This window comes from Rhodamnia argentea, chromosome 1, assembly GCF_020921035.1.
Source record: "Rhodamnia argentea isolate NSW1041297 chromosome 1, ASM2092103v1, whole genome shotgun sequence".
Taxonomy (NCBI): Eukaryota; Viridiplantae; Streptophyta; class Magnoliopsida; order Myrtales; family Myrtaceae; genus Rhodamnia; species Rhodamnia argentea.
Window position 1 is genome coordinate 35,266,672 of NC_063150.1, and position 26,037 is coordinate 35,292,708.

At 37.1% G+C, this 26,037-nt stretch overlaps 2 protein-coding genes across 5 annotated transcripts; one reads left to right on the forward strand and one right to left on the reverse strand.

The window, feature by feature from the left end:
- Window positions 1–8,693: 8,693 nt before the first annotated feature.
- On the forward strand, window positions 8,694–13,138 carry LOC115727828 (probable ATP synthase 24 kDa subunit, mitochondrial). Its single transcript, XM_030658122.2, has 7 exons — window positions 8,694–8,860; window positions 9,563–9,656; window positions 10,103–10,247; window positions 10,774–10,884; window positions 11,129–11,275; window positions 11,953–12,075; window positions 12,760–13,138. The coding sequence occupies exons 1-7, from the start codon at window positions 8,822–8,824 to the stop codon at window positions 12,821–12,823; spliced, it is 723 nt and encodes a 240-aa protein (XP_030513982.1). The 5' UTR covers window positions 8,694–8,821; the 3' UTR covers window positions 12,824–13,138.
- A 753-nt stretch (window positions 13,139–13,891) lies between these two features.
- LOC125312498 (RNA cytidine acetyltransferase 1-like) lies at window positions 13,892–25,825 on the reverse strand. 4 transcript variants are annotated; one of them, XM_048278845.1, is made up of 26 exons: window positions 25,569–25,825; window positions 25,225–25,316; window positions 24,806–24,977; window positions 24,566–24,688; window positions 24,228–24,401; window positions 23,942–24,052; window positions 23,716–23,849; window positions 23,522–23,615; window positions 22,111–22,209; window positions 21,400–21,536; window positions 20,868–20,965; window positions 19,206–19,329; window positions 19,029–19,116; window positions 18,844–18,943; window positions 18,719–18,771; window positions 18,318–18,494; window positions 18,200–18,237; window positions 17,688–17,781; window positions 16,720–16,899; window positions 16,525–16,633; window positions 16,358–16,427; window positions 16,120–16,267; window positions 15,496–15,624; window positions 14,796–14,926; window positions 14,396–14,456; window positions 13,892–14,313 (listed from the first exon to the last, which is right to left on the reverse strand). In XM_048278845.1, exons 1-26 carry the CDS (start codon window positions 25,671–25,673, stop codon window positions 14,059–14,061), a joined length of 3,096 nt encoding a protein of 1,031 aa, XP_048134802.1. In that variant the 5' UTR covers window positions 25,674–25,825; the 3' UTR covers window positions 13,892–14,058. The 4 variants fall into 4 exon arrangements, with proteins under 4 accessions (XP_048134802.1, XP_048134799.1, XP_048134806.1 ...); XM_048278842.1 differs by having other exon boundaries at window positions 14,396–14,461; window positions 14,801–14,926; window positions 25,569–25,824; XM_048278849.1 differs by having other exon boundaries at window positions 14,396–14,461; window positions 14,801–14,926; window positions 25,225–25,343; window positions 25,569–25,687.
- Between the last annotated feature and the right edge of the window lie 212 nt (window positions 25,826–26,037).

The window sequence follows — 26,037 nt, forward strand, 5'->3', positions numbered from 1 at the left end:
TAATAAAAAATCGAATATGTAACACAATTTCTAACTCCTCTAGAAGTAAGCAGTCTATAAAAACAAATGGTATTAGAAAGATCAAATTGGGTTGGATAAAATAGCATTCTGGACCTACCCATAGTGCTCTCAAATCGACGTGGGTCAGCAATTTCTGCTGGATGCTTGGAAAGGTTGGCGGCGCCTTCGAAAAATGATACAAAAACACCTTACCTGATTTGCATGATTTTCGAATGAATTTTCAACTATAAATCATCCAACTTCGTCATTATTTTTGTCTAGATGGAAAAATTATTAAATCAGTCCTAAATCTATTATCAATTCAGTCCTAAATTTTTCAATTTTTTCAATTTAGTCGCAAATCTTTACATGAAATTTCAATTTAAATTGGCATCCGCATAATTAGTTTAGGATTGAATGGATAATTTCCATGATTGCTACTCATTTGCCAATCTATCTAGAGAGGCCCACTAGCGAAGTAAAGTCCAAAAACGAGTATGTGTGTGTATATATACACACGCGCGAAAGTGCCCTTAAATTGACTTTAATATAGTGTAGTGCCACAAATACATCTTATCAACAAAGAAATTGTGTGTCGTAAGGTTATTAGGAATTTTATTTCCTAGATCATCATATATTAATTTTATGACATAAAACTTAACATAAAATATTCTTTTTTCCTTAAACCTGGCGTGATATGGAAAAGCATCACAAGACAAGACCAAAGATCATTGCACGATTCATTAACAGTCGCATCAACCCATACCATCATAATGACATTGTCTACGTTGATTTCGGAACACCCGAACTTTCATGTCTAAAATGTGCAAGACCTATTTACCAGTCTAATTATCAAGTTATAACGATGTGAGATCAAAGACATGTCGGTCGCACAACATCCTCCGGGTCATAATGCCATTGTAGCCAATCTCGGCCGTGTCCACAATTGTTACCACCAATATTGTCCGTTCTACTTATAGCTCACAGGCGTTACTAGTGTGAGGCTGCACCCTTATCTATGGTGCAAGGGAAAATTACCAAAAAGTTCTAAACATATTGCAATTGTGCAAATTCAATCCTAAACTCTATTTGTTTTTTATGATTCAATCCTAAATCTTTTTCAATTGTGTCAATTCAATCCATTCAACGAATTTTGGCTGGCCGACTCTAACGTGGATGCTGGCCGTCCGATGACATAAAATTTTAATAATTTTTTTAATTTTTTTAATTTTTTTTCATTTTTCATTTTTCTTTTCTTTTATTTCATTTTCCCTTCCCTCTTCTTCCTTTAGCTGTTGGTTGGACCATGGCGAGGCTCGGTCAGAGAAAGAAGGGGAAGGGGAAGAAAAAGAAAGAAAGTAATATTAAAATATTATGTCATCGATCGATCGGCGTCTACATCAGTAATTTTCAGCTAAAATTCATCGGATTGAATGAATTGATATAATTGCAAAATGTTTAGAACTGAATTGGTAGAAAAAAATTAGGATTGATTAGCACAACTACTATAGATTTAAAAAAATTAATATTTTTTCCCACTGGTGCAAGGATGCAAGAAAATGAACATATTTGACCTCGAGCTGGTTCGAACCTAAACACACTTCAGAAAACGAAAGAGAAACAGATAAGCAGAATGAAGTCACCATCCACATCTTACGAGGAACGAAATCCGACATGTCCTTGGCCCCAAGTTGTCAAAGCAACAAACGTAAGTTTGAATAATGGAAAGAATGTCCCTCCGTTGGTTTTGGAGAAGTTTTTGGATTTTTCTTGCAACGAATAAAATGGCGTTGATTTGACTATTCCTTTGATTTTTGTTTCGTACTATAAAGCCAAAGATTCTGGTTTTTATAGCCAGGGATGAGTAACTGATCACCCCAAACCCTGTACACTCAACTAGCTTTTTTAAGCTAAAAGCCCCGAGAAACTAAAGGCACATTCTAAGGTAAATTTCTCGTAAGGTAGGGTTCGGTTTATTTCGCAATAAATAAATAATTTAAACATAATTTACCTAAAAAATGACCACTTATATCACTTAAAATAGCTAGTCAATAAAAAATATTTTTATTATCAATAATAATTTATATTCAAATATATCTATAAGAGAATATTTTTAGGAAAATAATTTTCAAATCATTCATTTTTTTTTTACGAAACAACCAAAGCCTAAGTAATGAATTGATTTTCTACTTATAATGACTGGATGCACTCAAGTGTAATGACAGACCGAAAATTTGATATTAGAGGAGGCGAACTAATTTATTTTGGTTATATATAATATGTCTAAGTTTTTATGGAAAATTTTCCTCTTATGAAGGAGAAATTCTTAACTCGGGAGCGAGGCCACCACTAGCTCTCTAAGGCTGTGTTTGGAAAGGCTTTTGGGGAAATTTTTTAGGAAAATGCAAATGTTTTTAGTCCGAAGGGATTTGGTGAAATACAAAAGTTGTTTGGTAAACTATAATTGAATGAGCGATTAAAGAGCAATTTTTTGAAGACTTGTCCAAGGGCTAGCTTGGGGGTGAAGAAGTATAAAAGGAAAATCCATTGTGACCGATCCGAGGGAGATCAGAACATGTAATTCCAAAGTGTTTGAGATGTTCAGATTCATATACTTGTTCTCGAGAGCTACACTTTTTTATCTTTGAAAGGTTTTGTAAGAGTGAAAAAGTGTAACATCGCTTGTAACCTTTCAACGATTCATCTAGTGGAATCCAGCCAATCGGTTGTCATCGTGAGAGAGTGGACGAATGCTTATCAAAGCCGAATCACTTTGTGTGCAATTCTCTTTTACTCTAAACTCCCTTTACTGTGTTTAGACCATTGCACGTCTTGTTCTGAATTAGCTACTGAACTTACTCAGATTCTGTTTTAATTTGTTTGAATTCCGCATTAAATTTCAAAATTGTTCACAATTGCCTATTCACCCTCCTTTAGGTGATATTGCAAGATACAACACAATTTTCAAAGTCTGATCTTATTGTAGCGCACCTCCAAAATTCATTTGAGCACTACAGTTCTTGGTCAAATTCTCGTGCTGAAAAACCAGTTGAATATTTCAATTTTGCACGCCGGCTGGAGAGAGATCAGGGGGGACTAATGGACAAATTTGTCGGTCGATCACTAAAATATGTGGAGTCAAAGAGGAGGTACATTTATTCAATTGCTGATCAATATAAGTGCGTGGAAAAGTAAATGAACCTACAAAGAAAGTGGCTATTCACAGAAAGCAATTGTGGCCGCAATCCTGGATGAAGGCAAGCATCTAAAATTTCCAGGGCATGCACTCTCTTACTGGACACTTTCAAAGACTCAAATGTTTTTTTTTTCCTAGCATTTATACAAGGAGAAAGCCATCAGTACGACTAGTTGTAAGCAACTGGAAACTTAGTCCAATTGAATTGTTCATGGCATGCTCTCTGACTGGTAACTCCAAGACAATTCTACAGTTGAACTCGTCAATGGGGCTAAAATCCTGACAACAGCAAGATGCTTAGACTAAGCAAATTTGATTATAGTAATCTCTTGCCATCACAATCAAGGAAAGAATTCGCATCACATGCCCCCAGCAATATACCTTATATCGTATAAGAGGGATCAAGTTACTTGCTATTAATGATTAATTAATCAAGTCTCTTTTAGTCCGATTTATTTCATTTTGGGTTTTGTCTAGTAATAATTCTTGCATTAAGTATTTCAAAATACATGTTTTCCTTACATTCACAAAAAAAAATTATCCAAGAAATCCTAAATCTATGGTACTTTAGCTATTTTTTTTTTGGGTAAGGGATGGTACTTTAGCTATTTAGTCCTAAACTTTTTAATTTTACCAATTGAATCCTAAGCCTTTTCACATTTGGCCAATTAAGTCAATTTGATCAATTTTAAGTGAAAATCGCTCACATAGACGTTGGCCGTCCTACGTGATACAGGTGGCGCTAACGCCAACAATTTTTTTAATTTTTGTTTTCTTTTTATTTCTTTCTTTTCCTTTTTTTTCTACCGAGTCCGGCGACCTTCATTGGCCACTTGACGAGGGCGGCCAAGCCCTCGCCGATCGGGGCCAGTGGTCAGCGAGGGTTGGTAGGCCCTTGCATGTGACCGGGGAGGGTTAGCTAGCGACCTCGCTAGGCTTGGAAGGAAAAAAAAAATAAATAATAAAGACATTAAAAAAATTAAAAATTTGTCCACGTTAACATCGGATATGCCACGTAGGATGGCCGGCCTTCATGTCAATAATTTTCTGCTAAAATTTGCTGGATGGACTCAATTGACAAAACATGAAAAGGCTTAGATAAGATTGAAGGATTTAGGACTAGATTAACCAAAATGCAATAGCTTTATGGCTTTTTTGATAATTTTCTCTGCGTTCATTTGTCCCACTTTGAAAAGCCATCTCTTATTTGTTTTTACAAGTGGGTTTACTTAAGACAAAAAGATACTTGGAGTGTCAATATTTATGTATGGCGCCCATTTTAGTGCCAATAATTTTTTATCACTTAAATTTTAATTTTTTTGAGAAACGATTATTTCAGTACCAACTCCGGTGAGCTTTGCCGAAAACTACGTGGCTCGCCTGAGCATCCAAGTCAGCAATAACAAAAAAGCCAAAAGTTAAAAATATTAAAAACTAAAACATAAGCTAAAAAACATTAAAAGAAAAAAGCAAAATACTTTGTTGCAGCGGCGAGAGCAACCTAGCAATCTTCCCTTTTTTAATTTTTAAATTTTTTAGTTAGTTAACTTATTTTTAAATTTAATTAATAATTACACAAATGTCATGTGGACACCAAGTGGACTAAATTTTTTAAAAACAAATCCACATAATATTAAAAAATTAATAAAAAAATATCATGTGTACTGTTTGACCGGAATTGGCACTTAAGTGATCATTTTTGGTCGAAATTGATACTTCAGTGATAGTTTTTTCTACGATTTGAAACTTGAGTGATAAAAAAAAAATATTGACATCAAAGTGAGCGTTATACACAAATATTGACACTCCAAGTGTCCTTTTGCCCGTGAAATTATGGTTAGTAAAGTAATTAAGGTTTCAGTTCTATCAACGGCGACTTGCATATGTTGAATTAGTCATATCGATGTCTCCGTATATAAAATATAAAAAAGTACGCAAATCGCTTGCCTGTGGGTTTCAAGGAAAATGGTTCCTTGACAATACTTTCATAGACGATACAATCTCAATTGTAGATTCACACATCATCACCGCGTATTTTGCATAAAACATTCATTGATTGGGAGACCGTGTGATAAAAAATAAGCGACGGCATTGTTAGACTGTTAAACTAGCGACTTATGAGTTCCAATGGGCCTTATATTCATTTTAGTATCTCTCTTTTCATGTGCAATTAAACTTTTTGATTGAACTTTTTAATATGGTATCAGAGCTAGGTTCCACCCCAAATTCTCATTGTGTGTCCCATTTAGTAGCAATCCCATGTGTTTGTCCTCAGTGCGGGCTGTACGTAAAAGGAGGTGCTAAAGTGTCCACAGCAATCGCCCGTGGAATTCGAATAGATAAGCTCTATTTGTTTCGCGGAAATGAATGATTATAAAAAACCTATGTCTTAAAAATTATGCTTACAATAATCACTCAATGGAAAATGTTTTTATTATGGACAATAATTCATGTTTAAATATTTTTGTGGACGATGAAAATATATTTCGTTCATTTATTATACAGGTAATTATTCCTTGGACAATATTTCTCAACTCATTTATTCCGAGCAGAACAAACGCACCATCGTATTCATCTTGATGCCTCTTCACCAATCAGTCTAACTTTTGGTTGGGCTCTCTAGACAATTGATCAAAATTCAAAGGTACTCGAATAAGGAAGGTGGTTCAAGAAAGGGACAGTATAAAAGTTGCCAGACAACGTGGGCCGGCCTACTTCATTGCTCCTACAATCAAGCCCAATAGATGCACTTCTTCTACTTTCTTCTTCTTCTTTTTTTGTCATAATAGATGCTCTTTCTGTTGAAGGCCTTGAGTGATGATGGACTCTGCATATTCAATCTGGCTCGTATGATTTGAAAATCATTTTTTTGAAAAAGATGTTTTGTACCGCTTATAAAAAATAAATAAGCAAAAAATATTCTCATCGTTCATTAAAATGTTCAAACAATGGTTACATTTTTCATTGATTGATCATTTCAAGCGATCAAATTTAGGAAAATGTTTTCAAAATTATTCTTTTTCTACAAATCAAACGTAGCCTTGAATTCGACGTTAAGATTTTCCATTTTTCTAGTGCAACCTATTAATTTCATCATCTTGTACAATTGATTAATTAAATTAATTAAACCAATGAACTATATCGATCTATTTTCTCTCGGCACCAAATTGTGGGTTGTTTCCTCACTTTTGGCCTCCAAATTCCTAAGTGACCCTGGCAAATAAGGCCTAAAATTTCTAAGAACTCGTGTGGCAACTATTCTAGTTCTTTGATTTTGTTCCCCGGAACAAAAAAATATGAGAATCTTCTTTGGTAACGTAAATAATTTTGATTCTGTTTTCGAAAACAATTTTGGAGCAAAAACAATAACAAAAAAAAAGTTGGTTCTAAAAAAAAGAACCACTTTTGAAAATTACAAAACAGAATGAAATCATACATCTTTCATTTTTCTCTTTCAATTCTCTCGTCAAATTTTCCTCAACCTAAAACAGGACGAGATCTAATTTTCAAAGAAAAATATATAAGATAATAATATATAATAAAATCAATAAAATTTGGAAAAATTCTCAAAAAATAAGAAAAATTTCAGAAAATCCCTAAAAATAGAAGAAGCTTAGATTAGGCTAGTTTGACCTCATTTTCATAAATTTGGCCCTAGATTTTTTAGATTTTATTCTTTTTTAGAAAAATCATAAATACTTTTGCAATTAAACTCAAACCACATGTCTCTAAGCCCTTAAGGCTTCATTAGGGTTTTATGATGCGATTTATCAATGCCATAATTCCTTGATTGCGCTCTTGATTTCATTGGTTGTGATTTGCCTATGTTTATGTATTTTAAACTTAGTCTAGTTTTAGAAAATTTTGAAAAAAAAACAAAAATAACCATCGTGAACACTTAGCAAACTTTCGTTCTTAAGTTTTCGATGAATTAATATTGAGATTTGATTTCCTAGAAGCAAAAATGCAGAGCAATGTAGGGCAGTGCAATTCATTTTTTTTTTTTGCAGAAACAAGGGCGTCGCTCGTGTCGATTATCCGCTCGCTAAAAAAAGTTCCATGAAACCTCACAATAAATGATGAAAATGACTCGTGATGATTCTTGATATTTATTTTTACATTTAAATATGCAATATATTATATAAGAGAATCAATTTGAATTAATTTTTTATTAATACGAAATGTATGATGAAATTTCACGAAACAACTGCGTAATTATTTGATTTAAATGACAAAAATTGGGAAGAGCCATTGTTCTTGGGAACAGAAATTTTATACAATTATCAAACGCGTTTTTGTTTCGGGAACAAAAATTTTGACTAGTTATTAAATGCATTCTGATTCTCTAAAACTCATCCATGGAATAAAATAAAAAAAAAGTCATTTTAATCAAAATCACTTTTTCGAATCAAAATGGTTGCCATATATGCCTTAAGTGACTACGGAAATTTTTTTTTATGGGGACGAAGACCAGTGAATTGACAAATTGGACCTTTAACATCGACATTAGACGGAAAGTACAATGAGGGAGCACAACGGCTTTATTTTCACGCTAAATAATATTTTTCACCAATTACACAGGATGGGTTTTGGCTTTGTCAGATTGACTCCGCGATACATGGTTTAAATATGAAAATCAAACGTAATGAAGTAAAAGAGCTCCAAAATGTACGCATCCACACTCTAAAATCTTGAAATTGCTTGGTATTATCATATTCCATTTAATTGTAAATTTAACTGAGTTATACGATTACTTCATTTGCGGGAAAAAATTATTTTATTTGTGGAAAATTATTTCCATCTATTTCATTTCTTAATTAATTCAAGAGAAAATTTTAAATAAGAGCATGAAATGTCATCTTTGTTTTAAATAATGGTCTAAAGTGTCATAATTGTTTCAAAAAAAATTCCTAAAGTGTCTTCTTTGTTTCAAAGAAAGGCATAACTAAAGATATTTTCATCATTTATATTTTCTAAATATTGTTTCCTCTTTTTTTTCTTTCTTTCTTCATTGTTTTCCCTTCCTTTTTGCCGGTGACTAGTCTCGAGCGATGGTCGATCACCGGTGAGGGATGAGTGGCCTCGCATGTGGCCGGCAAGGGCAGCCCTCGCCAAATTAGGCTAGCCTAGGTAAGGCTGACAGCCGCCTGGGCAAGGTCGCTCGGCCCTCGTTGGTTGCCATTCCCTTCCTTGAAGGGAAAAATGAAAAAATAAAAAATATTTAGAAAATATAAATGACTAAAATACCGTTGGTCGGGCCTTGTTTTGATACAAAGAAAATATTTCATGTCCTTATTTAAAATAAAATTCATTTTAAGTCTTTATTTGAGAAAATGATAGTAATTTGAGTCCTTATTTGAAATTTTATCCTACTTCAAAGGCTTTTATGTAACTCATCCCTTATACAAAAATAATAAAATTTCATATTCATTTTATGTTGCCTTTTAGCTTTATTAATCAGGGTCATTTCCTCTATTAACTGTGGTAACCAGAGACTGAGAGTAGAGTTACCACTACCAGCACAATCGGAACAAAACAGAAGAAATCGAAACCCTACGACCCGGACTCTCTGACCTCTCCTTCTCTGGTCGACGAACGAAGAAGAAGAAGAAGAAGAGGGCGATCATGGCGTTCACTTCTCGCCTCCTATCCAGGTCTCGGCAGGTGAGGACCCTCCAGATCTACGCGTCTTCTGTTCGCACTCTCTCTCTCGCTGTTCTTCAAATGCTGTCGCAATTTCCGCTCCATTGTGCTTTTTGTTCGCACTCGAGAAAACCGGACTTTTAATTCTTGGGTTCTTCGATCTGGAGTTAGCAATTCAGCTAGGGTTGAGCGACTTCGAGGTTTTATTTTCTAGGAAATGCGGTTCCGGGGGCGAAACACACTAGATTTTGTCAGTGGGGAAACCGGTATACCGTTGGTGCTCTACATTGGATGTAGAGATCGCCATTTTCGTTCGGGCGATCACTGATGATCTGTGCCGTTTTAGGGTAATTCTGTCTGTTGCTTTTCGTTGCGGGCGATTTGCTTTGGCAATTATGTTTCTGTGCACTTGAAGAGAACCATGTGTGACTAGTAGTAATTGACCTCAATTTTTTGTTTTTAGTTTCTTCCTAGACGTTCCTTTTGGTTGCTGACGAACTTTAGAGCACATGATTCGGATTAGGGGGTTTTTCTATTCTACTTAGTTAGAAACAGTGACTTTAATATCATCATGCCTAATTTAGATGGAAATGACTGTCATATTACAGTCCATTAGCTGTGGCCTTCTGCGCATTTCACAGCACTGTTTAGTTTCTTAATAGATTTGTCAGTTTCTTTGCTGACATTGATTAATTTGACATGCTTCTGCTTTTATTCGCTCAGTTGTGTGGTATTCAGACAATTTTACTGCGGGACCATGCTGCACCTGTCCGTTTCTTTGCCAAAGAAGCTGCTCCTCCTGCCCTCAAGGGAGATGGTGAGTCGTCATAAACTTTAGTCTGTCCTGCTGCATTTTTAGTGAAAATCAGTGTCGTTCATGAACATGAAGTTGGTTATCATTGCTTTGCGGACAAATGCTGCATCTTTTTAAGGTTAAAAGAAAGAACATGCTTCTTATACTTCTTAAGCTACTTTTCCACTCTGTAAAGTATGATGCATGTAAACTTACCCAAATTCTTGCTGATGCAACTGATAATTACTACAAGAGCGAAATTTTCCGCAATGGTAGCTGTGGAAAATCACTGGTTTGACTGACGACTTATCTTGAGACTTCTCTGTGGGAATTCACCAGGAGCAGATAGCTGTAAAACTGAAGTAAAATTAACTTTGGATGTACTTTCATGCTTCTATGATTGAGGTAGAGAATTCCCAGCACCAAGGCTTATCTCTGACTGAGTGCTGACATGGTCATTGTTAAAAAAGAGATGTTGAAGGGTATCTTTCTGGAGGTCAAGAAGAAGTTTGAGACTGCCATAGGAGTTTTGAGGAAGGAAAAAATTACCATTGCCCCTGAAGATCCAGCTGCAGTGGCTCAGTACGCGAAGGTCATGAAGACAGTAAGAGAGAAGTAATCTTTCTGCTTCCTTTTCAGCTTATCCTTGCAATGGCTTTCTCCTGCATCGTGTTTCGAGCATTGTCCTTTGTTCTTTTCCTTGGAAGCAAGAGGTTTTTGCATGAGTGTGTATTTTGCGTCTTGGATAAGATTGTAGATGCTCCTACTATTTCTGAATTTGTCTCATATGTTTATTGATGTCTGAAATGGAGACGGAGCAGCTGCTTAGCCGTGGAACTTTTTAATCGCACTTTGACATATCAAAGAAAATTACTTTTAGGTTGAGGATCTAATAAATGCCGTCTCTGGAGTAATTACTCAGTTCACGAGTGCTAGATACAGGTTATGGTCCAGGATCATGTGTCTATCAATATGCCTCCATGTGTGGCCATTTCCTAATTTGTCAACTAACTTAAACTTTGGGGATTGGCAGGATGAATTTGAGCGTGTCTCTGTTTGTTGAGGAGCAGAGAGGATAAGTTATCTGATCTCTTGATTGGTTGTATGATGAACTGATTAGTCCTGTTCTTCTATCCCACAGGGCGGATTTGTTCTCGGAATCACAGAGGATCCAGTACACAATCCAGACACGCACGCAGGACATACCAGATGCTCGTACATATCTTTTGACTTTGAAGGAGATTCGAATCAAGTATGTTTACTCTGATACATAATGCTTGCTTCTATATTTGTAACTTTGTAAGACCAGTGCCTAGCTTCTTTCTCTAATGGTCCAAAATTTTATGCATAAACTACTTTACTATTTTTTTTTTGTTCTGGATTTGTATGAAATGCTCTGATAATGTCTGCTCGTATCATATGCTTTTACATTAAGTGAAAACGATTTCTTTCTGTACTTATTTTTGGTGAGTACTTAAAGCCAATGCTTTTTGCAGGAGAGGTCTTACTGATGACCTTGGTGCAGAGGCAATGATGATGGATGCATTGGAGAAAGTTGAAAAGGAAATTAAGAAGCCGCTTATGAGAAACGACAAGAAAGGAATGGCTCTTCTCATGGCAGAGTTTGATAAGGTCAATAAGAAGTAAGTGCTTGTGTTGCTAGGTCTTATTTCTCGGTTTTCTTGTATAATGTGGCACGTTCATGCTAGCTTTCAATTTAAATGTTTTTTTAAAACCCTTATTTTTTTTTTAAATTTTATTGTGTGTATAAATATCACATAGGGATATGGTTGTTTGGAATTAAACTAATCGCAAATGGGATTAACAAATGAAAATGGGGTTTTATTTGGCCATGGGTTGATGAGAATAGCCTCGCATTCTACATTTACTGATATATGAGCCAAACTGAAGGTATACCGAAGTATGGCTTGTTTAAGGTAGTTGAAGCACTACTCTGTTAGCATAAGAGACTGCATCATTTGTTACGCTAGATTTAGCACTTTTCACTTGGAAGGTGTGGAAGCATGTCTTCTGGAGACAATTTTTGTCTCTTCTGTAAGTGCACTTGCCAGAGTCAAAATGCTAGTTGATAGCATGGGTGCTAGGTTCTTATTCTGCCGTTTGATTTGACCCAATTCTGACTTTGGTTGGATGAGAAACTTTGATAATTGTTTGTTGACCTGAGTTTTCCACTATCATTTAATGCTTTTCCTTTTTTGCTCTGCTGATATGTAGCTTCTTCTGCTTGATGTGCTGCTTATGACATTATTTTTTGTCATGATCTACTTATGACATTATTTTATGTCATTTGTTACGCTAGGCTTGGAATTCGCAAGGAAGATCTGCCAAAGTATGAGGAGCAGTTGGAACTTAAGATTGCCAAAGCACAATTGGAGGAGTTGAAGAAAAATGCTCTTGAAGCTATGGAAACCCAGATGAAGAGGCAAGTATTTCCGTACTTTCATTATCAAGGCAAATCAGTTTGTCTCATTATGTGTAGATGGTGCAGTTTTTATTTGTGTAGATGAACTTATATTAACCCCTGCTTATGTTACTTGAGAACATTGTGCATGTGCTTGAAATGTCCAAATTTTTCTGTTTGCTAAAGATAAGAGTATATGGAAATCATCATTATACTTAGGCTCCGTCCATTTCATGGAAAATGAATTGTTTGGAAACTACTTTCCTAAACACGATTCGCTTATATTGCTAAAAAAAATAAATGAACGAAAGTATTTTTATCGTAAAAAACAATCTAGATATAAATTGTTATCGATAATAAAAGCAATTTTTTCATTGGCTAGTTATTTTAGGCGATACAAGCGATTAGTTTTAGGAAAATGTTTTTCAAATCATTCCTTCTCCGTGAAACCAAGCGAATCATTAAATCGTGAACAGATTCATTGGAAGCAAATAGAGAAAAATGCTGAAAGAAGTCCGGTCTTAATATATCTGGAAACCATCATTGTCTACAGCAATTTATTTTAAACAATAGTTATATTTTGTAAGCAGACTGTTTGACCTAGATAGCCTGTGCTGAGAAGTATGAATTAGGTGCAATTTTGACAACTGCAAATGCTTTTGAATATTTGTTTCTTCAATTACTTTTAGCTATGTTTCGTTTCAGGGAAGAATTTAAGGATGAGCAAATGGTTGACGTGAAGTCCTTGGATATCAGAAACTTCATCTGAGACAAGATTCTGTTCAAATGGTTGATCAATTGTTGAAAGAACGGAGAAGGAAAGTCAGTTTGACAATGCTTTTGCTTCTTCTTGTTTTCTTCAATAAAGTAACTGAATGGAAAATGCTATCCTGGTACCGAGACATTATATGCTGTTTTTTATCCTAAAATCACATACGGTGATGTCACTAGGAGAGAGCATTTCTTATTTTTTTAATGCACTTTTAGACTTGATGGAGGTTTTCCCTCTGAGTCTGGCTTGCATTAGATTGGAAGGCTGCTAATGTTGATCGCTGAGTTCATAAATAGTGGCTCCTTGATGTGTTATTGTTGGGCACATCGGCCATTCTGCTTTGAGTTATCGGATCTTGTCTTATGTGCAGAACAGAAAATAAATAATGATATGATCTAAGTGCTGAGATGGCACTGTGTTCTGCATCAGCGCAGGTCCGTAATATTTTCCCCTTGACATGGTGCTCGAGCAGGCGAGATCACATTTTACAGTTCCGCCCCCTTAGTATTCTCTTGCAGAGTATCTCACATGGCACTGGACTCTTCCATGGGTCATCTTTTGTGGTTAATGATTATTTACTGGTCAGGATATCATCAGTTTACTCGATTCTCATTGGAGCTTTGCTCTAAAAAATCATTTGAAAATCCTCTTCCAGTTTTTCCTTGAATAGGCGACAAGGTTTCTTTTTCTTGCTCATCTTTATGTGGATGTGAAAACCGGAGCTGTATTGCGTTGCAAGCCCAAAGTTCGCCTCATTTACCGGGAACTTAGCCTGAAACCGTACAATGTCGGACAGATGAGTTTCTACATGCTTTATTTCACGGTCAAATAGAATTTCAACCACCATCGACCCGAAACAACACACATCTTGTTAAGGTAGGAGTATTAGGACTCAATGTACAAACTAATCAGAACGTTCAACGGCTCATCCAAACATTAATACGCCTTGTCCGTCCGAGCCAAGGACCCAATCACCATAGCCATACATTAATCTGCCTTCTCTATCCAAGCCAACGACCCAATCATGATGGCCACTGTTCGGGTGTGGTGGGCACTTAACATTTGACCCAACAAAGCTAGTTGCATGTATACAACAACAAAGATTCTACCCAAATGCTTCTTCCATTCATAAACAAATGACGGCACTCAGTCCCTTGATACACTAACAAAATTGTGCACTGTTAGCATGTAGAGTAATATCAATGATGATTAACAACACAAGAATATAGGCTTTAGGATTTCCTTTTCTTGGCGGATTTGGAGCCAGGGTTGTTCCCACCTCGCTTTTTCCCACTCTCTTGATTCTCTTTGTGCTTTTTATGTTTCTCCATTTTCTCTCTACTAGATTTGACACTGATAACGCCACCTGAGGCTATCTTACCTCCATTTTGCAGAGCACCCTCAAAATCGGATTCTCTGCCAACAATGGCATACTGTTGAAGACATTCAGGGTTTAGGAAACCCTCTGTCTTGGTCTTCATCTCGTCCTAGCATGGTTAAGTCAGGTTAGTGCAAGGAAAAAGACAAGGAAGTAAAAATAACAAGGGCATTGACCAATATCAACAGTACCTCAACTTTCTTTGCTGCCTCATTCAGATCTTCGTCCACAGATACACTGTGAGGTTCCAGAACAACCTGAAATTGGAGATCGAAAAATTAGTAACACTGGTAAATACGCTCATGACTCTATCATGTGATTTATGTGGTTGTTACAAGTTACTAGTTTGATTTCCATTGCAGAGGGTATTACCCAACTTCTTATCACCATCAATGACATTCATCAAGTGCAAGGAACTATTTTAGTTCTACACATTTCAATCTCAAAGGTCATCCTAGAAGACCCTTCAATATAGGAAAAGGGAGATCTGGTTTTTTTTTTTTTAAGGGGGTTTTTTGAAGAGGAGGGCAACAAAATTTCGCCGTGAGAATATAATTGAAAACACATCGCGACAAATGACGAGTTTTTTAAGTTACCTCTTTCAAGCGAGGTAGGGCAGAGTCTATCTCTTTTGCTGCAATAGCATATAGATGTTTGTAGAACTTTTTCATAACCTTTATGAACAAAGACATAATTTGCTGCCTCTCTAACTTCATTTGTCCCTGTAAAATACAAGTCCGACATAAAATTCACCATCCAAGTGAGTGGCAAGGAAATCCTCTGATAACGAGCTCACAAAACACCAGAACACCATAGAGGTGCCTCACATTGTCCCAGAAAAAGTGACCTTATAAGCAGAAAAGGGAAAAATCATGCATGATGATGCTGGTGCAGTGGGCCCAGCAACCATAGCATCTGGTCATCAAATGGTGAACGCGACTTCAATGCTAATAAGACTGAATGATATCTAAATTAGCAAAAATAAAGAGCAGACATTTGAGAATCAAAGTACCCCCAGTTAAAAATGTTGAATGATTCACATTCCAGTGAGCTTGCACTTCCCTCCCAGACAACAACACTGTGTCAGAAGCTAGACATCTCTAGACAGGCACCATCAGATTAAGTGCATTGTAGCACTAGTTTAGACACAGCGCAGATTGCAAATCCACCTTACAATTCTATTCTAGCTTGCAAAGCACCAAAAGCAAATGACAAACCCAAACTCAAGTTCACAGTTGAATAATGTGCACAAAGGTACCTAGCATGAGGGTACATGAACAAGGGCACAGACCTCAACATAACTGATGTCATGATGCTGCAATCCAATGCATAGCAAGACTGATGCCTGAGCATATGATAAAGAAACCGGAAGCTTCTCCTGGAAGAATGTATGCGAAAGAATTGGCACAGTGTCCAGAATCTGTAAATTATGAAGGGTGCATCAGAAAATATTACAGCTTGTCAAGTAAAGAATCTAATGCGAAGTATGTTGGATGACACTTCGATTGTGCTTCTAAGTTGACTAGGGGCAAATGCCATATAATGATAAGATTCGACTCCTTGGTCTTGCAAACAAGCCACCTCCTTTCATAGTTTTTAACAAAACAGTTTGCTAGATTCTTAATTCAGTATGAGGAATACTGCGCCACAGAAGGAAGGAAAGAAAGGGCTTACATAGCAAATCCAGATCCAACTACTCTAAGAAATGAGTACAATGTCTTTTCTAGGAACGATCTCAGGTAACAAATCCAACTTTTGGATATAAGCACATGCATCATGTTTTCTATCATTCTTATGTCTCACTTTTTCTAATATAAATTACTTCTGTCCAAGTGTGTCTGAGATCAAATGGTTCTGAAATTGGAATGAAAATAACAGATCTTAAAATACTACAGAAGATTGTCTTTGTTCTTACCATATGATAATCAGCCAGATTATTGGTATAAGCTTCAAGTCGTTTCATATCATGTGGTGATAAAATTTGGTTGAGAGACCCTGAAAATCCTTCTGAGGTTGATGGGTTAACTTCCTCATCATCAAAGTTGATCTTCGGATCCAATATGCTACAAGAAGTAAATTCATTGAAACAAAAAGCATTTCAAGCGAGACTGATTGAAAGGAATGTAAGCAGAGTGCGGAATAAATGAACTTACCTCATAGCAAGTTTATATTCCATGTTATGAAAACTATAGCTCAAAAGCCTTGCAAACCTTTGCTTGAAATCTGGCATTTTCAACAAAATTAAAGGATTTCAGAGAAGATTAACGCATGGGGAGCATGGGAAGCAATTAAAGCATCATCTTGAGGGGCAAGAATTTACCTCTATAAAACGGACTAAAAAACCCCCACTGATCAGAACCAGTGACATCGATATCATCATTTTTTAAAGGTTTCAAAACCATACAGGTGTGCTCACCAGTCACAGTATTCTGTAATGAAGAAGAAAGGTCAAAAGACCACCCAATCAGGGAAAAAAGGTCACATATTCAATGTGCTTCAGATAAGTCATCTTAACTGGAATCTGGCCAATGTAAAACGGGACAAACTTATGTTTCCTCCAGAAGCGAAAAAGGTCCAGAGTAAGACCAAAGGAGACGCCTATATAATGGAGCTTTTCAGGCCGTCTTTCACGAAGATGTACTAGCAAAGGTGGAAGATTAGCTCTGGGTTTTATATTCTCTTCCAGCAAAGATGCCTGAAATCACATCCGATGTGAGCATAGAATCAACTAACAATTAACGTTAAAACCAAGGGGCAGCTTAAGTACAATGAATTTGTACTGTTGAGGTAAAGACAAGTAACAGAATCAACATAATCGAAATACCAGAGAAGAATTTGTTTTCTGACTTTATCTCTTAAAATGACCAAAATAATTCTAAATCTGAAATGGATTTGGATCTAATCAGACATAGATAACACAGTTCTGGTCTTAAAGTTGAAGGTCGCTCGGTGCTTCTTGCAGAACTTAGTGAGGAAAAAGGTAAAACTGAAAGATACAGCTCTACTCGCCGTGGGGGTCACTTCTATGCTGCTCGTAAGACATCGAACGCCCACGTTAAAAGACTGGCTATAGATCCAATAAAAAGGAGAATGCAAAAGATTGCAAACTTGCTTGTAACATTAAAATGCAATCGCAGAATGTTTTACTCGTGATTTCATATTATCTCAACAACTTGTCTTCTAAAAGCTTGTGGATTGTTGAATCAAGAGCTATACAAAAATACATTTCAACTTGCAAATGGGGAACAAGAGGGACATGCATATGTTTAATTCTTCTGTCGAACATTCTAGAATGTTAATAACCAACTTAAACTAAGTCAATACTCCATAACTGACAGTGTTCAGCTAGAGTCAACAACTTAACATATTCAACTGCCCATGTCAGTCACAGTTTGGGAAAAGGCACTCCTCAAATCTTGTCAACATAACACCTCCAGTACCTAATCATAAGAATCAACTCCATAAGTTCAAAGATCAATGCACCTTCTGTGCTGCTTCTGTCACTCTGACAGGTGGCTCCTCTTCCATATTTTCAATCTCTGCTTCTGAAATATTTGTCAACTGTCCTTCAAAGTATCTGTGTGAAAGTTAGAAGTGCATAAGTCAATACATTTAGTACAACTAACTTTTAATAACTATTATCCCAGTAAAGGAGTATTGTTTATTAACATCTACTAACTTGACTTCTACTGAAGCAGGCGTGGAGCTTCAGCAGTATTAGTAGACATTATGTTCACTTGGTTATCTATAGTTGTATCAACTGCATCCTCTAGAAAGAGTACCCTTTCTCAATGTTTCATCATAGACAAGTCAAGAGGGTATTTACTTTTTCCTTTTGAGTTGCAGTAGCTCACACAATGCATATTCCCATGGTTCTGTGATTTTCTTTCACCTAATCCACTTTTAATGAGTCTAAATTTACTTTCTAGGACAAAGGAGTTACGACGACAAGTAGCAATACATAAGTAGGCAATATGAATGAGCACTCAACTAACCTCGTTAAGAGTTCCACAGCGGTTGAGCCATAACCAAGCTACAGTATGTCAAGTGAAAGAGTAAGTAAACAAAAGAAGCAGCATTAAGTACATAGAAAGCTTTAAGGGAAATAGTTACCCTCATTGCACTAGGATGTGTGGCGATTCGCACGATCCTAGCACCAGATAGACTAGGGAAAACCGTGTCCTGGAACTGCTCAGAGAACTTCCATGGAATTTGATCTCCAGAGGGTTGATGCCCATCGCTTAGACTTTTAATCACAGATCTACGAGATATTTGTCCTTCAAGACAGACCTAGAAAGGGGAAATTTAAATGTAGTAAATACAACAGAATATCCCATCCAATGGAGTTTTGTAATCGTATCCTTTCCTTTCCTTTCCTTAAAGATTTGATCGAATGTCGAAATGGTGTAAATGGAGATTCCTTCCATCCCCCACTCTCCCGGGCAACGCACATGACACTCAATGTGCACAAGCACACGTACAAAGCCGAGAGAGAGAGAGAGAGAGAGAGATACCTGTAGGACGCACAAGATGTCTGGCAGTTGATTCCTGGACTCATCAACAGGTCCTGCAAATACTATGTGAGGATTGAGGGATGCTAAAGGAAACACATTAAGCAAATCATATAGAATGAGCATACCAAGCAATACAAACAAGTGGTGTGCTGGAGCATCAGCCATTAATTGTAAATCATTTGGTGAGTTTTTGTAGTGAGATGCAACATATAAGGCCATCATCCTCTGCATACAGAGAAATGAGTAAGGACCAACAATCCACATGCGATGATTTTGCACTATGAAATCACATCAGATGAAACATAATTACCTGTAAAAACAACTCGCTGTCCTTGTGATAGGAAAAAAGTGTATCTCTATTTACATAGTAGAGATCACACTCACCGCGAGAAGGTAACCTGCAAGGGAAAAAACAGAATTGTTATAACTAAATGTCTAAGAACTAAGTAGCTTCACTCCCAAGGACACTGTAACAATTGTGTCTAACCTCGTAATATTAGGGACATAATTGGCAACATCAAGGCAAAGCAACGCATTAAGCCAGGATTCAATTGGATCGCCAGAAGCATATCTGATAGATTCGGTCAGTTCAATCTTCTTGAAGAGACGACCTACATTTGTAGGAATTTAAAAACCAAGAAACTTACATGTGGAACAAAAGAAAAAAGATTTCGGTACTTTTTAGCCATATTCAAATATGTAACTTCCCTAACAACAAGCAATCTCTTTAATTTTTCATGTCTGTTATATTTTCAGTGCCTGATGCAGGCTGAAACTCAGAAAAGATCTTGAATAAGAGGAATTAATATTAAACATAAAGATCTTGAAGGAGGAATTAACATTAAACATAGCATAATGGCATTAAAGAATTCATGTTGCTCGTCTTTGTTTGATTTTTTTTTTAGTGCTTTAGGATTTGTTGCTGTACAAAAAAAGTGCTCCTTATTCGAAGCCATTTGTGACTTTATCAGCCGGAGAACATGTCCCAAAAGTTTGTCAATGAAAACAATTACTTTTGACCAAAATAAACACTTACTCAACCCATTTCCAGTTTCCTCAATTGGATCTTTGATCATCAACTGGTAAAGGACAAAAGCTAAACACAACCAAATAATCATCACCTGTAGTCCCAACTCCCATGCTTTCAGAGTTTAGTGTTTCGAGATTGGACCAGAATAGCCAGTTCAACTGGTTAAACCAGTAGAGAATCTTAGCTCTGGTCAGGTATTAGAGGTAATTTTTTTTTCACAATAAAAACCAGTCAAAACTAGGCTTATCTCAATTTGAAACGACAAAGTGGTGAACATCCAATGACTGACAGATCGGGGATAACTATAAATAGTTTTGAATGCTGGAGGTGGAATTGAAAGGAACCTTGTCACCTCTGGGTCAGCCACTCACAACTGCACTCAGCCATGTGTACTCTTCATCTATTTTATGCCAGAATTTGCTTATTGTAACTTAAGCTTGAGTTCCCAAGATTCAAAAGAAAAAGAAATATTGGTAATGACCGAAATTCAAACTGACAATCATGTATTACCATCCGAGTTGGCAGACCTGTTGTACTATCATATTTTTATCTACACAAAATTGTTATATCATATGGCAATCTTCATCTTAAATCCAAACTGGAGGTTCAACCAGTTGAACCATCAAGAGCTAGCTAATCAGTTCTTGGACCAGTCCAGTTTTCATTCTAAGAATCCAGATATGTGACCTCAAATCTATGAGAGAAAACTGACATACAAACTATCCCAAGTTTAGGATCATTTTTTGTACGGACTACACTCAATAAGGATCTATCCAAGAGCATCGAGATATTGAAATCAACAGCTCTGAAGACCTAAATAACTGAGGCAACAAAAGAGCTTTTTTTAATAGATAGGCATCATCAATGATATCAGCAGAATGAACCATATAAAAATCTGCAATTAGGCAGATGAAGGTCTGCTAAATATTGAACCCATTATCTATGATCTCTAACCTTTACCAGAATTTAACTTTATGAACTAGCACAGACCAGCCCTTTGATAGACATAATGCTGAAGTTTTAAAGTGCATCCATATGGGCAATAAAAAACCAAAGAGGACAAACATTCCTTTGTATTTTATTTGAATATTACAGACAAAAATAAAATGTCAAAATTACCAGTATGAGCTGCCTCAGCACCATTAACTGTTGCACGACTTTGCTCTTCCAATTGCTGTAGAAGTTTCAGTGATAAAGACCGCCCAGTACCTTCATAACTGTTGATAGGAAGAACATTATCAGTATACGAATTGTACCATATGTTCTGAATTACTACAACCCTTGTGCAAAAGTGTGTGCTATAAGCTGACAATTCTTAAGCAGATATACTTCACTGTAGAATCGGTCTTAGTAAAACTGCCTTTAAAGCCCTCATCTCTTTTGTAAAATTGGTTATTAAGAAAAAGGACAAAAGGATACATGCCGAAAGTTCATTGATTTATGTGCCTTACTTTTCAAAAAATGTAATTTTTAAGAAGTTAAACTGGGAAAAGGGATGAACAGTCACAACAAGGAGGGTGTTGTATCCTCAAGAGTGCTTAAGGAGTCGAAACAATGGACATTCAAGGAAAACTGTAATTCAGTTGTGCCGCTCGATGAAATTCATCTCTCGCTTCTAAAATTATCAAAAGATGAGTACAACAGAACATACCCATTTACTGTGGATGAGAGGAACACCAGATATGGACCAAGCAATGATTTAACAACTGGCAGTGGAATTGCAGCTGCTTCGTCAACAACCAACAATTCAACTTGGGAAAGCTTCTCATGCTCATGTGGTTGTATGTACTGCAAGATGCATTGCCAGGACAACTCACGAGTAGAACCACAAAATAAGGGGAAAGATAGAAGGTGGGGAGGGGCGGAGAGAGAGAGAGAGAGAGAGAGAGAGAGAGAGAGAGGGAGAGGGGTACTTCGAGCTCCATATGCTCAGAAAAAGCCATAATCGATAGCTCTCAGAGTAAAACCAATGGTTCTACAAGACCATGATTGTCCTAATTTGACAATCCACACTAATCATCTCCCCAGTCCAACAACTCCTATTCCTATCAATCCAGATAAAAGCCGTAGAAACAATCCAATCTGATAGGGGATTGGATTTGTTAACAATGACTAATGACCTTATCAAACGTCTACATTAAGCCGCTCAATGAGTACATGGTCAACAAGTATCTAGATAAAAAATGCTGGACTTGCGCACAATCTCCACAGAATGTACAATGCCTATTGACAAAAAGCAACACATAAAGAACAACATTCTGGACTTGTGCACAATCTCCACACAATGTACAATGCCTATAGACATAAAGTAACGTAGCATAAAGTACAACATTCTTGGGTTCAACTATTCTCTCCCACCAACCTGAATTGTTTGTCTGTGCTGCTTGTATATATTAATTCTCACTATTGCCTTTTTAAACTCTGGATTGGCACTTCTCACCACATCATAATCAATATGTTCCTGAGGAAGAAAGTAGCAGGATTCAGCTGAAAGTTGAATATATAAAAAATCAAAAGCGCATGGATCTCATATGCAGTAGAACCTTGCCCAACAATTAATGTGGCTTGAGTAGTAGACCATCTCGAAAACTTGATTTCTCACATATGTATTGTATCTACTTTAAATGCCACTTTTGTTTGGTTACCAAGTTATAATGTATACTTATATATGCTTAAATACTTTAAACCCATTCAGCAATCTTGCACATTGAAGAGGCAAGAAAATGCATTGCAACATGATTTTTAATAATTGCACATTAAATGACACCATCAATTCAAACAGTAATTTAGAAACTTGTTCTATTTATCAACAACTTCTTAAAGAATTCAATTAGGGGTTACCAAGAATCTTTTCAATTCAATTAAAGTGACAAACAATGATTAGAAAATAAATAACTGAATTCCTGAATTGTCACTTCATTTTGGAAACAATACATGCAGAAAAGCCAGGCAGACCCGAACCAGAAACCAATCATCCAGTCAGTACTCAAAGGTATGATTCCGATTTATCAGCACCCATCTGACATGTCCAATAGAATAGTACATTGCGCAGGTCAATCTTCAGTTTTAACTCAGATGCAGGTCAAAGAGAATAATAGAGAACCTGACCATGAGCAATTTGGTTGTAATGTCACTAACAAACACTACTAAATCTCGCATTATCTCTTGACTGTTAGATATGATTATCTTATGAGCAATGACCCAAACTCAGACGGGGGGCGGACTGTGATCCTCTTGCAAAGCTAAGAAATTTTGCGAACCCACTCGGTGAGATAAAGACTAATTGAACATACTAAGGAAACAGAAAAATATAATACATTACTAAGGTTAATCCGTCCACAAGGATATTCATTTGACTTTAATTGATTTGGGGGAAAAGCACAAGAAATCAATCCTCTGACTGGAAATAACACAATCCCCAGTTCGTTACCTTGCCTGGAATGGAGAGAAAGAATGGTCAACCATCCCAACAACAGTGACGATCAAAGCCCTTCAACCAAAACTTTATGGATTTTCAATGGAGCAAACAATTAATGCCAAAAACCTCACTTCTCCCAACCCACGCTAACAGCTCAATTTAAACTTAATACAGGTGTTTTACCCATGACCTACTAAATTTAACCGGTGGGTTTCTTATTTTTTCGATATAGAGCAAGCATGTTCCATTCAACATATCAAAGTGGAGAGAAGCTGTTGACTCTGAGGTATCAATCATTCAAACTAGCAATAGAGAAAAGAAGGGGGGAAAGAAAAATGAGTGGAAATAAATGTACCTTGTATTCAAGTGAATCAAATCCCTTGCAAACAAATTCAAATAAAGTTCTCAAATTCTCTGGACTTGGTGCAGTCACAAAGATATTTGAATACCTAGTACAAAAAAAAACAAAAACCTACTTTTATCAGAATGAATCCAAACGTGGAAGTGACAAAAAAAAAAAAAGTAAGATAAAAATGAAGAAATAATTACCCAGCAGCAATAGCACCAGCAATTGCTAAACCAAGGGCAGCTGATTTACCACGACCCCGAGAAGCAAGTAAAGCAATTGTATTACGTAGAGTCTTATCCAAAATTGCTTCAAGAAATGTAATGACGGCTTTCCCCTGTCCAAAGAGATTGAGGTACTATAAGCCACTGAAAACAGATGAAAGAGTTATTCTAAGATGCACAGCAAATTGAAATTCAGAATATCCACCTGATCTAGAGTGCAGCATTTCCTTATCAACGGTCCGACAGGAAAATCATCATTCAGTTGCTCTTTCAAATCTTGGAGGTCCCTCTCTGCTTCTGATAGCCCTTCAGAGTCCTTAAACCACCAATTAGGAGGCAAACAATCAAATACTGTCCTATAATAGTTGTAACAGGAAATGCAGAAGGAAGAGCAGTACAATGTGTCGCGTGGGGCAGACCTAGTAACAGAGCTTAGACTTTCTACTTAGGGAATTTCCTATGCCAAAGTAAAGAGAAAATCCGTTTATCACCTCTTTTGCCAGAACTGGAGTAATTGATCTGATGTGAGAAGATATTGGTAAAATATTGAGCTCATCATCCATAACGACACATGATTTGCCTGAAGCGAGTGACAATAGAAATCTTTCATTAAAGCGTCCAGTAGCCTCAGAATGGGATTCAGTACGGAACCTCTCGTGAACATCCTGTAATCAAGGTATTATGTTAGGTGGCCAAACCACAAGATATTTCCATGAGGCCAATGCCATACATCATAATGAAGGTGTACAAAGACTACTCAATGAAGTGAGAGGTTGCAAGACAAAGAGGACCAAAGTATGAGATATTACAAGAAGAGTACACAACGTACCATAACCATGGTATAAAGACTAGTCAATGAGGATAGATTCCGGAGCAGCAATACAATCAACCCACCACCCTCCACTGTTTCGATTGTTCTGGCAAGTAGATTTGGGGTCAAAGCTTCAAAATCCTAAAAGAGTGCCAAACGTATTTAAGCATGCAATAGAAAGTTAAATGTTGCAAATTACTATGATTAGGGGATTGTTACTAGAACTGCATGCGGGAGCAAACTGGGAAAAAGAACCACCTGAAGTATGCACATTCCAAAAGTGTTTCCGAGAATTCTTTCAGAATCCTTGTACAAGCAATATGTCAACCCTCCACTTTCCACAAAGAGCGAAAAAGGGTCAACCTTCTCTGGATCCAAGAGCCCCCTCTGCATCAACTTTTTTATTTGCTTCGCCCGTTTCTTCTTGTGACTGCACAGAGAATCAGAATCATACCAGTGACAACAACCATGTGAGCAGGTATTTCCATAATTAATAGAAAGTACAAATGATTATCAAGATAAGAGTGTAGGACCAAGGATGACTGAATGTAGATAATGCCATTACCCTAACTTCATATAAGGAAAATGATTTCTAATGACACATTGACACCTGAAAAATGACCAGGAGATGCGGTGTGGAGGTCTAATGCATTTGGAGTGTTCAGAAAGATGACAACCTGCTGAGTTCAAGTTTATCCTTGTAGCACCACAAGACAGTCGGCCTGGACTTGATCACCGCCTTGCTCAGCATGTAGTGAAGATTCACAATCTGTCAAAGCAACAAAGTTCTCAGCTTCTGCAATACAGTTCAAGAAAAAGGCCAACCCAGTTTCGTAAAGAGCAGGCCACGAAATTTGAACCAGTTCAGGACTTAAGGAACGTTGGCATAACAAAGAAATCGCAAAAGGTCACGAATTTAACCGCTCTTCCTAAACGCGCTGAACTAGCTCAGACTGGCAGCAGCGAATCAATACATAATCGAGCTCAAACATGCAAATAGATTCCGGGTGAAGGTGAGTACCTGGTCACGGGACTTGTCACCGACGATGACGAACACGGACCGGTGACGCGTCTTGACGCCGTTCTCGATGAGCGTCCTGATCCGTTCATCCACCTTCTTCCTCATTGTCGATAGTTTTCGTTGGTTATTCCTCCTGGAAGTATCAGCAAGACGTGCAGATACGTCTGAATTGTTCCCCAAAACGCGGTGCAAGGGTTTAACAAGCTGGTGGAGTAGGGTTTTAGAGGTGGGGGGAGAGAGGAGCTTTGCGTGAAGATGATCAGTACTGAATGACAGTGTCACGGGTCGGATCCGGTTCGGATCTCGAGCGACCCGTATGGTACCCCATCAATGGGCGGGCCGAATGGGCCCTAGGAGGGTCTAGACGGGCCTGGCGGTTAGGCCCATGTACCTCCACTCTATTCTACCTATGTTATTATTCATCTCTTACGTACGTCGAGCTAAGTATGGTTTGGCGACCCGGATAAAA

What these genes read in the sequence shown, in the direction of transcription:
- LOC115727828 (XM_030658122.2), top strand. Translation starts at nt 8,822, where the DNA reads ATGGCGTTCACTTCTCGCCTCCTATCCAGGTCTCGGCAG. An exon ending in TCCTGCCCTCAAGGGAGATG is followed by an intron (nt 9,657 to 10,102) that starts GTGAGTCGTCAT and finishes TTGTTAAAAAAG; the next exon opens with AGATGTTGAAGGGTATCTTT. An exon ending in TTGAAGGAGATTCGAATCAA is followed by an intron (nt 10,885 to 11,128) that starts GTATGTTTACTC and finishes TGCTTTTTGCAG; the next exon opens with GAGAGGTCTTACTGATGACC.
- LOC125312498 (XM_048278845.1), bottom strand. Translation starts at nt 25,673, where the DNA reads ATGAGGAAGAAGGTGGATGAACGGATCAGGACGCTCATCGAGAACGGC. An exon ending in GCTGGTGCTATTGCTGCTGG is followed by an intron (nt 23,616 to 23,715) that starts GTAATTATTTCT and finishes TTTTTGTACTAG; the next exon opens with GTATTCAAATATCTTTGTGA. An exon ending in CTCTCATCCACAGTAAATGG is followed by an intron (nt 20,966 to 21,399) that starts GTATGTTCTGTT and finishes TCCTATCAACAG; the next exon opens with TTATGAAGGTACTGGGCGGT.